This window comes from Chiloscyllium punctatum, chromosome 36 (genome assembly GCF_047496795.1).
Source record: "Chiloscyllium punctatum isolate Juve2018m chromosome 36, sChiPun1.3, whole genome shotgun sequence".
Classification (NCBI taxonomy): Eukaryota; Metazoa; Chordata; class Chondrichthyes; order Orectolobiformes; family Hemiscylliidae; genus Chiloscyllium; species Chiloscyllium punctatum.
In genome coordinates this window covers 6,211,256-6,225,084 of record NC_092774.1, presented here as the reverse complement: position 1 = coordinate 6,225,084, position 13,829 = coordinate 6,211,256, and the positions used below count along the sequence as shown (strand labels likewise).

At 43.6% G+C, this 13,829-nt stretch overlaps 2 protein-coding genes and 1 long non-coding RNA gene across 4 annotated transcripts in view; 2 read left to right on the top strand and 1 right to left on the bottom strand.

Moving 5' to 3' along the window:
• Positions 1 to 13,829, top strand: part of LOC140461091 (uncharacterized) — a 63,463-nt gene that overhangs the window by 17,885 nt on the left and 31,749 nt on the right. The gene's annotated exons all lie outside the window — the stretch shown is intronic.
• Positions 2,276 to 6,708, bottom strand: LOC140460207 (uncharacterized). The gene is made up of 2 exons (XR_011953910.1): positions 6,646 to 6,708; positions 2,276 to 2,605 (listed from the first exon to the last, which is right to left on the bottom strand). It is a non-coding gene; the product is annotated as an uncharacterized lncRNA (long non-coding RNA).
• On the top strand, positions 8,938 to 12,262 carry LOC140460201 (uncharacterized). Of its 2 annotated transcripts, none has more exons than XM_072554610.1 (2): positions 8,938 to 9,034; positions 9,577 to 12,262. In XM_072554610.1, exon 2 carries the CDS (start codon positions 9,930 to 9,932, stop codon positions 11,076 to 11,078), a length of 1,149 nt encoding a protein of 382 aa, XP_072410711.1. In that variant the 5' UTR covers positions 8,938 to 9,034; positions 9,577 to 9,929; the 3' UTR covers positions 11,079 to 12,262. The 2 variants fall into 2 exon arrangements, with proteins under 2 accessions (XP_072410711.1, XP_072410712.1); XM_072554611.1 differs by lacking the exon at positions 8,938 to 9,034 and adding an exon at positions 9,047 to 9,455.

The window sequence follows — 13,829 nt, the reverse complement described above, 5'->3', positions numbered from 1 at the left end:
CAAATTTAAAATCCATCCTGCTTACATAATAAAACATTTTAGTGAACTCCCCAAAAATAAGATGCCTTCAGTACAATGGAAGAAGTTGACTGGGGAGACGAATCTCTATTTTAATCTGAAGTTTATTTTGGTTTAGTTAAGAAATAAACAAATGGTGGGGTACTATACAGTACAGCTCCAGTTCCATGAGGTAAAACCATGACACTTCTTGTGTCCAGACAACCATAAGAACAGGAAGGTGAGTCTAGAACTGTCGGGAACACTAGTTTGACCGCACCGAAAGTGCTGTACAAGTTATGGTCCCCACGTTCCAGGATCGATTGTGATTACACTAGAGAGAACACAACGGAGACTGATTGATTAGGATGTTTCCAGGATTGGAGAATTGTAGCTGAGAGAAAGATTTGATAGGCTGGAGTTGTTTTCTGTGAAACAGAGAAGACTGTGGTGAGATTAATTAATGTGATTAAAATTATGAGGAGTCTCGATAGAGTGGATAAGAAGGAGCTAATCTTTGATAGATCAGTACTGGAGATATCAGATTGAAAGTAATTCACAGAGCGGGAGGGGAGGATTGATTTCACCCAGAGATGGTGGAGAAGTCGGAGGTTGAGAGATCACCTTATAGAGGTTTACAAAATCGTGAGGGGCATGGATAGGATAAATAGGCAAAGTCTTTTTCCAGGTGTCGGGGAATACAGAACTAGAGGGCTTAAGTTTAGGATGAGGGGGGGGAAAAGATATAAAAGAGACCGAAGGGGCAACTTTTTCTCACACAGGGTGGTACGTGTGTGGAATGAGCTGCCAGAGGAAGTGGTGGAGGCTGGTACAATTGCAGCATTTAAAAGGCATTTGGATGGCTATATGAATAGGAAGGGTTTGGAGGGATAGGGGCCGAGTGCTGGCAGGTGGGACTAGATTGGGTTGCAATAGCTGGTCAGCATGGACAAGTTGGACCGAAGGGTCTCTTTCCATGTTGTATGTCTCTGACTCTAAAACTGGAACTCTGATTGTGAGGATGTTAGAGTCAGCAACCCTCATCACAGTGATGAAAAAGACATACATAGACATGAAATCCCAGAGAATAGAGGGCTGCGGACTGCAGAATGGGATTAGCTGGGATAATTCTATTTCAGCCATCAAAAGCACGATGGGCCAAATGGCCTCAAATTTTTGTTGTAAGTTTTTTTTAAAATTCTGACCACTGGAGTTTGTTTCTGATGATATTAATGCCACAAATTGGACTGGGAGTTTAATATTCTGCCTTATCACCATGTCATCCCTGACTTTCCGCTTATTACCTGTGCTTGGGTTCAGTTTATTTAGAATATGGAAAAAGGAATAAGTCATTGTGCCACTCAGATCTGTCATTGATAGAGGGTCATGTCTGACCTGTAACCAAACCCTATTTGCACAGATTTTTAAAAAATAAAATACCTTCACCAGACTATTAAAATCTGAGTTAATTCATTCAGTTGACACCTTTCGTTAGGAAAGTCACCTAAGGTACTTTTCAGAAAATGCTGAGTCAAAGGAGATTTTGGGAGGGTGTACTGAAGTCCAGTTAAGGACATAGGCTTTTAGGAGGATTTGAAACGAGGAATGGTGAGGATTAGCAGGGAAGGAAATTCCTCCTCATGTTTTTTTTCATTTATTTGTCATGATAGTATCAAATAAATATCATTGTTTTTAAAGGCATGTGTAAGATGAAATATTCTGGTTGCAAAACACACTTTATTGTGTCAAAATGCAAACAATTGAAAGAACAATGAATTGGTATAACTTTTAACTCGTGGAAAGCTTAACACGCAAATGCATTACTTAATTGCGAAGCTACAACTGATTAAATGCATAAAATCCCGTAAACTCCTCGTTGGCAAAGGCAAATTCAGTAAATACATGATCTCAAATGTGCTGTTTCTCCTGTTCACGAGACAAGAATATCCAAGAGAACTCCCTGGTAGAGAGAGAGAGAGGGAGGTATGGCAGCTTCCACAACCAAGTACAAAATCACAACAACTACTGAAAGGTAAACTGAGAGCCTGGTTTCTGTGGAAGACTGCCCCTCCCCTCTTTCCCCCCCACCCCCCACAATTCCTGCTGCTTCCATTGTTCCAACTTCTAAAATAAACACCAAGGCCTCACAAGCTATTTATTTAATTCATTTTCAAGAGAGAGCTCTTCAAAAAATGTCCAGAATTTTCCTCTTCAAGCCAGAGAATTGTCACATCTCTGTCTTTCAACAGAAATGGCCCATAAATATTCAAAGTTTGCCTTCATTTTTGAAACCCTTTATTCTTATGCTGTTCATCCACGACAATACATGTACATTACATTGCATTGAATGTTTGCATGCTTAAATTCGACAACTCATTTCAATCCATTTCTTCCACACCGAAAGCCTTTACTGTACACAGAGAATGAGTATGGTTTCTATTCACCCTGGGAGCTGTTTTCTTTTTTCCAATGGTCAAAATCCAATGTTACTCTGGTAACAATAAGTTAGGCAATTCCATAAGCTATTTGGTTGAAGTTTTCCAACTGAATCTTCGCCCTCCAATATGGTGTGAAACCTCTGATTTTAGGTAAAAGAATGAGTGCGAGCCTACAAAAATACAATAGAAGAATGTGAAACTGAAAATAGTTACTTGTTGGGCTGACATTAGGAAATATGACCATGATCGCAACTGGTTACAATCACAGCTTCCCGACAGTGCAGAAAGAGGCCATTCAGCCCATCGTTCCTGCACTGACTGTGCAAAACATTCCACCCAGTCCCACTCATCCACATTAAGCCCATAATCCTGTGTTTACCATGGCTAACCCCAACCCACCGAACCTGCACACTGGGACAATCCATCTAATCTACATATCTTTATCAGGGCTTATGCCCGAAACATCAATTCTCCTGCCCATATGTACTGTGGGAGGATCACAGTTAGATCTAGAGCACAGCTCTAAAAGCTGAAAATTTTGGGTGAAGGCTCAAAATGCTCACCTCTGAAATGAATGCACTTTCTCAAGCTAAAATCTGGGGGACCCTGCACCTACAGAGTTTTCAGATCCTCTCTGGAGGAAAAGAATTTGAAACTCGTGCCACTGACCCAGGGGACACGGTGACATCACAGAGGCCTGGGAAACATCAGAAATGTAACAGATTTTGAGCAAGAGGAGAGGGGCTGAGACAAGGACAAAAAAGATGGTCTGTCACGGGGGAAGGCACAAGGGATTAAATGGCAGAAACATTAGTCTTTCAAGGTCACAGAGGATGGAGATTGGGGCTGGAGAAGAAAAAGAAACAAAATTTGTGCCAGCAGCTGACAAAGAAACAAATTGAAACAAGAAATGAAACTAAAATAGGGGCAGAATTCACAATCTAAATTGTTTGTCCAGTGGTCAGTCCAGAAAGCTGTCAAGCCTGTGTCGTTCTATTTCAGCCAACACAAACTTGATGGGCCAAATGGCCTCGATCTGTGTTGTAACTTGCAGATGTTTTTATGCTGGCCCTTGGAGTTTGTTTCCGGTGTTAACTTTACAAATTCGACTGGAGTTTGATATTCTGGAGAAGTGTCAAATAAATCCGATTTGCTTCAAGCAACTTGCTGTAGATGGTTCAAGCAACTTGCTGTAGATGGTTGTATTTCTCGCTTGAATGTTTAACATCCACCAGGAACTCAGAAAGGACAATCTCAGGGGAGCATACTGCAGCAACAGAACTTGAGCCTCAGCACATTGAGGGGAACAAATGGAACTTTGGTCTTTCTCATCCCTCTTCGCTGATAGCAAAGGCCCGGTGTGATTTAATCGTGCAGTGTCTCGGAAATGTACACCTGCCATGGTCTTCCCGGGCTCAGACCTTCTGGACCCAGAACTCTTGTTTATGACTGTGAAGGAAGAGCTATGTTGGATGCTGGGAATATGCTTCAAATTGAAGATTAGTGTAAAGCTGCAATCTGTTCCTGATTGGAAGTGAATCTTGTTAACCCCTAAGTTGGTAAAGATAAAACCATGTTTGAGCAATCGACCACACAGAGATCAAATCAAAGGAGCAGTGGAAGCAGGGACATGAGAAGCCTTTGTCTACTTCTGCTGAAACCATACAGGATGCACCAGGTAGAAGTAAGAGAAAGTTCTGGGTTATCGGTAAACATTCACCAAGAGTGAAGACATGGAAGCATTTGACAAAATGTTAATTTTCATTTTCAATAATCACAGGTAACATCCATTGGTCAGGAAGGGTGTAATAGGGGTTGATGGAAGAATGTTTTTTTTCCTGAAGGGGTCTCACGTTATCACTTTCTAATGATTTGTAACCTGCTGTGAATATCCCCAGGACATGTCTTTATTCCTACATTGCCATCATTTCCCAACTTGCCCACCTTCCATTCACTTGTCCTATCCGGAGGTTACTGTCAGAAACTAAACGTTTGCTTTGTGGACAGTTTCATTGGACAATGTTTGCTTGTTATTTCAAAAATCTTGCCTCAGACTTGACACCCTCCAACACAAAGCAGCCATCTTAGTCTGCGTCCCAACTACCTCCTTGTACATAGACTCCTTTTACCACTAATGCACAGTGGCAGCAGTGCGTTCCATCTACAACATACACTACTCAGCAAGGATCCTCCAACAGCACCTTCCAAAAATGCAACATTTGCAATCCAGAAGCAAAGTAGCAACAGGTACATAGGAATGCTAGATCCCTTCCAGGCGTCACACCACCCCAGCTCAGAAATATATTCTGTTCCTCCAGTCTCGCTTGGTCAAAATCCTGGAATTCTCTACCTAATGACACTGGATCTACCAACAACAAATGGACTGCAGTCATTCAAATAGGCAACTCCCATTACTTCTTCCAGGACAATTAGATGGGCAATAAATGTTGGTTTCACCAACGATGCTAATGACTCAAACAAAAAAAGTCTAGTGACAGTATTTCAATTAATACCTGCTGATTGGCAAAAAAGAAAACTGAATAGGACATTTACTTACTTCAGGGGTATAGTTTTTTTTTCTCTCTCTCTCTCTCTCTAACCCACCTCTTAATTACACTTTGCTATTTTCCAGTTCTGTTGTAACCACTGCTGCTTCACATCGACTCAATGTTTCCTTCTCCTAAAGGAATGCCGTGAGTTATAAATTACTTATCCACAGACACATGATCTTCAAGCAACAGATCAAACCTGGATGTAAAATGTTCTCCATTCTGTTTATTCGGCTATATCTAACCTCTAGACAGCTCAATTTTAATTCAGCCCAATTCAAAAAGTTTAAACCCTTCTGAATTAAACTCGTTGCCTTCCTGACCATTGCCCATGGATTGATTTCTCTCCCGTTTGATTAAAGTCAGTTTCTCTCGGGAGAATGCCGTCATCGTCTTGAAGATTTCACAATGCTATCTCATTACCACCGGCCACATTAACCATTTCATTTCTGGCTATTTCTCGAAGAGCTGCCATGTGCTTGGGACCCGCTCGTTTAGTCGTGCAGGTTCACCGTGAACTTGCACTTTATTTCTTTCAAGTACAACGTACTTCATCTGCACATCCACTACTAGCCCAACATTATGATGCACATTGACTTCTAGGTGCATTTATCAAAAGTGATGTCTGTGCCAGCATCTCCTCGAGTGATCCTGATATTTCAGGTTGTGATCTGATTATCAAATGTGGTTTCCTAAAACAAAAAAAAGGGCAAACAATCCAAATATTCCCAAGGAAAGAGATCAACTTATTCAAATCATCTCAACTTTTCAGACTTTAACAACATGGATGGATTTTAGATTGGAAGGTTCTTCTGAATTATGTCCAATATGAATTCCCCAAGTTTTGGTGCTGCCTTGCCTTGGTTTGAGTTTTACCCTCAAGTGACCCTAGCTGTGCTTTCTGCAAAACTCTTGGAATACCTTATCTGTAGAATGTCGCTAATTCCATTCGCTTATCATCCTGAACAACAATTTCATACCTTTTTTTTAAACATTGGAGGGTCCTTGATAGATACAAACTCGGTGGGTTATTGGGATACAACAGGAACTGACACCTGTTCTAAACAGAACCAGCATTACCTCAGAGGACTGAATGGGCTCTCTCTCTCTCTCTGATCTGCCACAATGATTCTTATGATCTAAAGACAAGAAGATCAGTTGCTCCAATCTCCCGAATCCTTGATGATATTCCCATATTTCCTGTGGAAGCCATTTTGTGGCCTTGCTAACCGGAAGCCATTTTCTTTGTGCCTTACTAGGCTGCCCTGAAAATCATAACTAAAATAATTGTTGATACTAACCGTGTAACAGTTTCGGTATCACAGCTTGACCTGACCTCACAGGGAGGAGATAAAGTCTATCCACAAGAGAGAAAGCATTGCCGAAAATCGACAGCTGCTTATCTCTGCTCTGTACTCCTGCAACAATGTACTAAATAGAATGACCGTCCGCAATTAAGTGTCAGCTTAAGCAAGAAGTAAAACTCATATAACCGCCTGTTAATTTGTGACTCGTGGGGTAAGAGAGAGTGCTCAGTGAAGAATTCGGGTCCATTCCTAAATGGCCTCTGTTTTTCCCCAAGTTTTGGTGCTGCCTTGCCTTGGTTTGAGTTTTACCCTCAAGTGACCCTGGCTGTGCTTTCTGCAAAACTCGTGGAATACCTTATCCGTAGATTGTCGCTAATCAGCATGTGAATACAAAGTATTAACTTAAATCGAAGAACATCACACCTTTAATGTACACTCTTGGCAAGACCTCAACTTTGCTTCAAGCCAATGCAAGTTGGCCATCTAGTGGCTATTTTGTAGTACTGCGTTTAGTTCAGCAAATTATCAACTGAACCCTGTATCCTGATGAAGGGCTTTTGCCCGAAACGTCGATGTCGAAGCTCCTTGGATGCTGCCTGAACTGCTGTGCTCTTCCAGCACCACTAATCCAGAATCTGGTTTCCAGCATCTGCAGTCATTGTTTTTACCCTGTATAAACCCTTGCTGAACCATATTGTTTCGAAGCAGTAGCGATCCGTTTGTTTTTTACGGACTGGCTGCTTCCCAATATATATATTGAGATTTAGTCAATTTGGTTAGTTCTTTAGGTCTGCGTCCGAGATTTCCTTCAACAATTCCTGTCTCTAAAGTCACAAAAAGGAACTTAATATATTTCTGCAAAGGCATGACCCATATTTGGTTTCCTTTCGACAGGAATAGAACTGAAAAGGAGCAAGATCCGTTTCACTTACTTCAACCTAATGTTTGACTCCACTGCGAGCGCTGTCAAAATTTGCCAGTTCCATTTAGACTAAGGAAATAGGGGAAAACGTTTCACGTGAATTTACAAAACAAAAATAGAACTGGGAGCATGTAACTCAGGAAAGGCTGGGAAGCTTTTCAAGGGGGATCTGGTGGAATTTTCTTTTAAATGATGAAGGACTTTAATAATCCAACAAGGATTTCATGAGAAACCTCTTTACCCAGTGAGGGGCGAAAACATGACAATCTCTCTCACAGCGAGTAGTTGAGAGTGGAAAAGAACTGGAAGCTGGATTCAGATTTGAGAGAGAAGGATCTGTTGATACGAGGAGATAAGACAGGAAGGCCGAGGGTGATGTGGAGTATTAGTACTGACAGAGTACAACTGAGGCCACTTGCCTGGCTCTATGACGTCAACTCAATGGGACACAGTCACGCATTTAGTCTTAATTAGAGTGATAAGAAATATATTATGGACTGTCGAAGACAAAAGAAATGTCTTTCATCATGTTCTGTCGATCGATTCCATGGGAATATGCAAAATTATGAGAGTGGCCAGTCACGCAGTCAGAAATCCTGTGAACCATCCACTTCACCACTGTAATGAATGTGGCCCAGATGTGGATGTGATTTTCCCTCATTTTAAAATCAGTTAATTTGCCCTTTGCTTTGAAGGGCAGTGCTTGTCACTGGCCACTCGGGTGTTTTCCTATCTTCCTGGTGGTGGAAATTGAATAAAGATTCGTGCACTTTGTGTCTTTCACTGTGTCTCACACCTGCACACACACACACCATGGGTGCTGGGGGGAAAAAAAATAAGCACTTCAAGCGTTCACTGACACATATTGCCATACCATACTTAAACTGTCTTCACTGATAGCATCTATGTTCAGCTATTCACTTCCTATTCATTCGTCCAGGTGTTTCTTGAATGCTGCTAATGTGCTTGCTTCCACTCCTCTGGCAACGCCTTCCAGGCACTCAACACACATTGAGTGAAGTTTCGCATATCTCTTTTAAATTGCCCCATTCATACCTTGAATCTGAGTCCCCTCGTAATTGACCCCTCCGACCTGGGAAAATTCTCATACTTTTCACACTACCATGTCATTCTCAAACTTATAGCAATCTCGCAGATCGCCCCTCAACCTTCTGTGTTCCAGTAAAAGCAAAGCCCGCCGATCCAATCTTTCTTCATATCTAGAAGTCCCCATACCAGGAAACATCCTGGTAAATGTTTTTTGTACCCTCTCCACATCCTTCTGGCAGTGTGGTAATCAGAGCTGTATGCAATATTCCAAGTGTGGCCTAACTATAACTTCTGTAAAGCTGCACCTTAACTTTCCTATCCTTATTCTCAGTGCCCCCACTAACAAAGGCAGGCATACCTTAGGTCTTTTCACTAACTTATCTACCTGTGCTGCCACCTTATATGATCTGTTTGGGCGGTGCATTCATCCTTCACAAATTCACATTCTCCTCCTTTTTTTGTGGACTATGAAAAGTCCAAGAAGTTGGGATTTGTGTATACTAATTGTACCTCTTCCCCTCGTCTCCACCCCGTAATTCTTTTGAAGAAAGGGTCACCATCCGCAATTGGGTCAAACCAATGGCGGCAACTTTACCCATCAGCCCTCGCGGGGGTGAGAGTGGCCGGTGGCACTTCGCGCAGGGAGGCGATGCGCCGGCGCAGCGTCTGGAGCCTGCGCACTGCGGTGGGGGAGTTCGCGGCTCCCCCCACTCCCCGGGCGGAGGGAGAGACGGCTTGCAAGGGGCGGCGGCGGCTCGCTCCGGGAACAGGGTGTGTGTGTATGTGACTACAAAGGCCGGGCAAGGAGCTGCCGCTCCCGGGTTTGCAGAGAGTGAGGGGGCAGCGAGCTGCAGCGGGGATGGGTTTTTTTTTTTGCAAACTCCTTTCCCAGGCGGGGGAGGACCTGCAAGTTGCAGCCCCAGAGCAACGCTTGCCCCCTCTCTCCCAGTCCACGTCCTGCACCGATGCAGATGAGGTTCATCGAATTAAAACGATGCAGCCTTTTTGCGAAAGATTGAACAGGTCGCGGCCTTCAAGGGAGGCTCCGCAGCAGTTTGAAGTGATCAAGTGTTTTTGGACGGGGTCAGTTGCGTGGGATCCAGCAAACAGTCCAGGCAGAAAGCTGGAGAGGAAATTGGGATAGTCTGGGAATGGGGAAGGGATTAGAAAAAAAATGTGTCAGAAAATTGAGGTGAGGTTGATGGAAATGGAAGGGAAAACATTTCTTTTTTAAAAAAAACAGAGTAAATGGACCGAATAGCCTGATTGCTTGTTTTGTATTCGAATTATTTCATTCTAAGTTCTTTCTCCAGGCATTTTGAAGGTTGTTTTTTGAATCCAGAAGGCAAGATGATGCATCGCGTCGAAATCTGAGTGCCACTCAGTTCATCAGAATCTGAACATCATCGGCCCCTGAATGTGGAGTGGGAAACGCCTGCCTCCAAGAAAAGAGTTTCAACATCAGTTTGACTGCAAAAGCACCAAGATACACGGACTCGAGGAATAATGTTCCACTGAAGTGACTTTGGAAAGAGCAGTGACTAGTTACTCAGCCTGAAAATTAATTGCACCATCCACAACACGGAGAGACCGTCCATGTATTTAGTCTGCGGAGATCAGTTTAAATCAATCGTTGAACCTGGAAGGAATCAAGGACACTGACACCATGGAGAAACCATGGAAGTGTGGAGATTGTGGGAAGGGATTCCGTTACCCTTCAGGTTTGGAAACTCATCAACGCAGTCACACTGGGGAGAGGCCGTTCAGCTGCTCTGTGTGTGGGAAAGGATTCACTCAGTCATCCAGCCTCTATACTCACCAGCACGTTCACACTGGGGAGAAGCCATTCACCTGCTCTGTGTGTGGGCAGGGATTTAATGCTTTATCAACCCTCCGGACCCATGAGCAGGTTCACTCTGATGAGAGACCATTTAAATGTTCTGACTGTGAGAAGAGTTTTAAAAGCAGAAAGGATATATTGATACATCAACGCAGTCACACTGGGGAGAGACCGTTCATCTGTAAAGTGTGTGGGAAAGGGTTCACTCAGTCATCCCACCTCTTGACACACCAACTTGTTCACACTGATGAGAGACCATTTAAATGTTCTGATTGTTTGAAGAGCTTTAAAAGTAAAAAGGATTTACTGAACCACCAACGCGCTTTGACTGGGGAGAGACCGTTCATCTGCTCAGTTTGTGGGAAGGGATTCACTAGTTCATCCTACCTTCTGACACATCAATTTGTTCACACTGATGAGAGGCCTTTTGGATGTCCCGACTGTGAGAAGAAATTTAAATGCAGAAAGCATTTGCTTAAACACCAGTACACTCACACTGGAGAGAGGCCATTCTCCTGCTCTATCTGTGGGAAAGGATTCACTCGATTATCCCACTTGCTGAGACACCATCGAGTTCACACAGGGGAGAGGCCGTTCTCGTGTGCTGACTGCAAACAGGAGTTTGTTGACTCATCCGACCTTCTGATCCACCAGCGAGTTCACAGTGGGGAGAGACCATACACCTGCTCGTTGTGTGGCAAGCGATTCACTCAGTCATCCCATCTCACGACACACCAACTTGTTCACACTGAAGAGAGACCCTTTCAATGCTCTGACTGTGAGAAGAGGTTCAAAAGTAAACAGAATCTGCTGAAACATAAACAGATTCACACTGGAGATGGACCGTTCATCTGCTCCGTGTGTGGGAAAGGATTCGCTCAATCTCACAACCTCCTGAGACACCAGCAACTCCACCTGCGAGAGCAGCAATTGGATACTGCTGTTATTGCTGATGTTAACTGCATCCAGGAGTGAACCTTGTCTGGCTTCAGATTTCCAGTGATGTTCCACAGTTTTGTGGAATGTATCGAAGCTTTAGACATCAAAGTAGTGGTCCTGATGAAGAAATATGTAGATATCACAGAAGTTGTCCGTGTGGTGGCCAATGAAGGATAAAGCGACAGACTGCATAATATCAATGGACAACTCCAACAGACCGAGGACAAACAGGGCAAAGAAAATGCTGAAAGATTGGTCAGATATTGAGAAGTGTAGACGAAGAGTGAGACCTTGGAGTGATGCCCACAAATTCCTGAAGGTGGCTGGACAGGTAGTTACACGAGGTCAGTAAGGCATTTGGTTCACCCTAGAATATAAGAGCATGGAGATTATGCTGGAACTTCATAAAGCACTAGTTATTGCACAGTTGGAGTACTGAAGGCAGTTCTTGTCCTCACATTAATCAACTAGAAATTGAGACTAGATTAATTATCATACAACTGAAGTTAATTTATTAATGTATTTACAGTCAGTGTTGAATGCGAATAAAGATAAGACTAACCTACAAGCTTATAACAGTAAACAATTTCTGAACTTTATTAGCAAATTAAAATCTGCAGTGTTTCAATAATAATAGTTAAGGAAAAGCTTTGCTTCCCTTCCAATAAAATAAGGTGACTTCTGCATAATGGAAGAACTTGACTAGTGAGTAGCTGATGAACCTTTCTTTTATTTTAATCTGAAGTTTATTTAGAATTAGTTAAGAAGTAAACACATGGTAAGGAATCCCAGTCTCACGGACTGCACGTCAAGTTCCATGTGGGAAAACAAGGACAATTAGAGCGACAGCACAGAAACAGGCCCTTTGGCCCGACTCATTCACACGGCCCAGGTTTGCTAAAGTCAATGTGTCCCACTTTCCTGAGTTTGGCTAATATCTCGCTGTAACTTTCCTAGCCATGTACTTGTCCAAATGTCTTTTAAATGTTATAATTGTACCCACCTCTACCACCATCTTGGGCTGCTTGTTCCTTATACACACCAACCTCTAGATGATAAAGTTGCTCCTCGATAAACTATTCAATCTTTCCCCTTTCCCCTCTCCATCTTAAACCCACAACCTCTTGTTCTGGACTCCTTTACACTGGCAAAAAAAAATTGCCTATTCACCTTATCTATGTTAATCATGATTTTATAAACCTCTAAGATCTTTTCCCCCTCCCCCCCCCCTCCCCCTCCCCCTCCCCCCCACCTCCCTCCCCCTCCCTCCCCCTTCCCTCCCCCTTCCCCCCGTCCCTCCCCCTTCCCCCCCCCTTCCCCCCCTCTCCCCCCCTCTCCCCCCCCTCTCCCACCCCCTCTCCCCCCCCTCTCCCCCCCCCTCTCCCCCCCCCTCTCCCCCCCCTCTTCCCCCCCCCTCCCCCCCCTCCTCCCCCCCCCTTCTCCCCCCCACCCCAGCCTGCACACTCCAGAGAAATAGGTCACATGCAATCAAGCCCCTCCCCTGCCTAATAACTCCAACCTTCCAAACTTGGAAAAATCCTAATAAATCTTTTTGCACCCCTTCCAGTTGAAAAACATCCATCTTATGCCAAGGTGTCTAGAAATGTATGTAGTATTTCAAATGTGGCCTCACTAATATCTTGTACAGCTGTAACATGATGTCCCAACACCTGTACTCAGTGCTGTGACCAGTGAAGCCAAGTATGTCAAGTGCCTTCTTCATCACTGTCTCTCTGTGATGCCAGGGACACAATGCTTGTGATTGAGAAGAACATTCATTTGACTCAAGCTAAAGCATGGCACTGAGTTCTGGTCCCCACGTTCCAGGATATATGTCATCACACCAGAGACCATATAGAGGAGATTGATGAGATGTTTTCAGGATTGGAGAATTTTAGCTGAAACGAAAAATTGGTCAGGCTGGGGTTGTTTTCTGTGGAACAGGAGACAAAAGTGAGATTTAATTGAAATGATAAGATTCCTAGGAGTCCATATAGAGTAGACAGGAAGGAGCTATTCATTAACAGGAAGATCAGTAATTGGAGGCTTTAGATTCAACGTAATTCACAGAAGTGGGGGTGGGGGCGGGGGCAGGTCATTTCACCTCGAGATAGTGGGGAGTTGGAACTCACCGAGTGACAGGGTGGTAAAGGCAGAAATCTTCATCACTTTAGAAAGAAACATGAAAGGCTATGCTTGAAATGCAGAATGGACAGGGTTATGGATTAAAATCTGCCAAATAGGGTCAGGCTGGATAGTTCTATATAAACCACACAAACACCTCGTAGGTCAAGTGGCCTTGATATGTGCTGTAATGTTTGAATTTTTAAAATTCCGACCACTGACGGTGGTTTCTGCTGATGTTAATGACCTGTTGTATTGAACTGGAGTTTAATATTCTGGAGAAATGTCAATTAAATCAGCTTGGTTTCAAACACGTTGCTGTGGATTGTTGTGTTTCTCCCCCGAGTGTTCAATATCACCTGGAGTTCAGAAAGGACAGACTTGGGGGAAGATCGTACGGCAGCAACAGACGTCAGCCTGGACACATCTTTCAGGTCACACTGAGGGGGACAAATGGCACTTTGGTCTTTCTTGTTTCTCTTCTCTAACAGCAAAGCCTTGGCGTGGGTTAATCCTGCGGTAGTGTAAGACATGTGTCCCAACCACTGTCTTCCATGGCACAGAGCTCCTAGACGTGGAACAGAACCTCATTTACAACTGGGTTTAGGGTCAGCGGACGAACAGTGAGTGCTGGAAATGTGGTTTAAATCAGAGATTAGTGTA

What these genes read in the sequence shown, in the direction of transcription:
- LOC140460201 (XM_072554610.1), top strand. Translation starts at nt 9,930, where the DNA reads ATGGAGAAACCATGGAAGTGTGGAGATTGTGGGAAGGGATTCCGTTAC.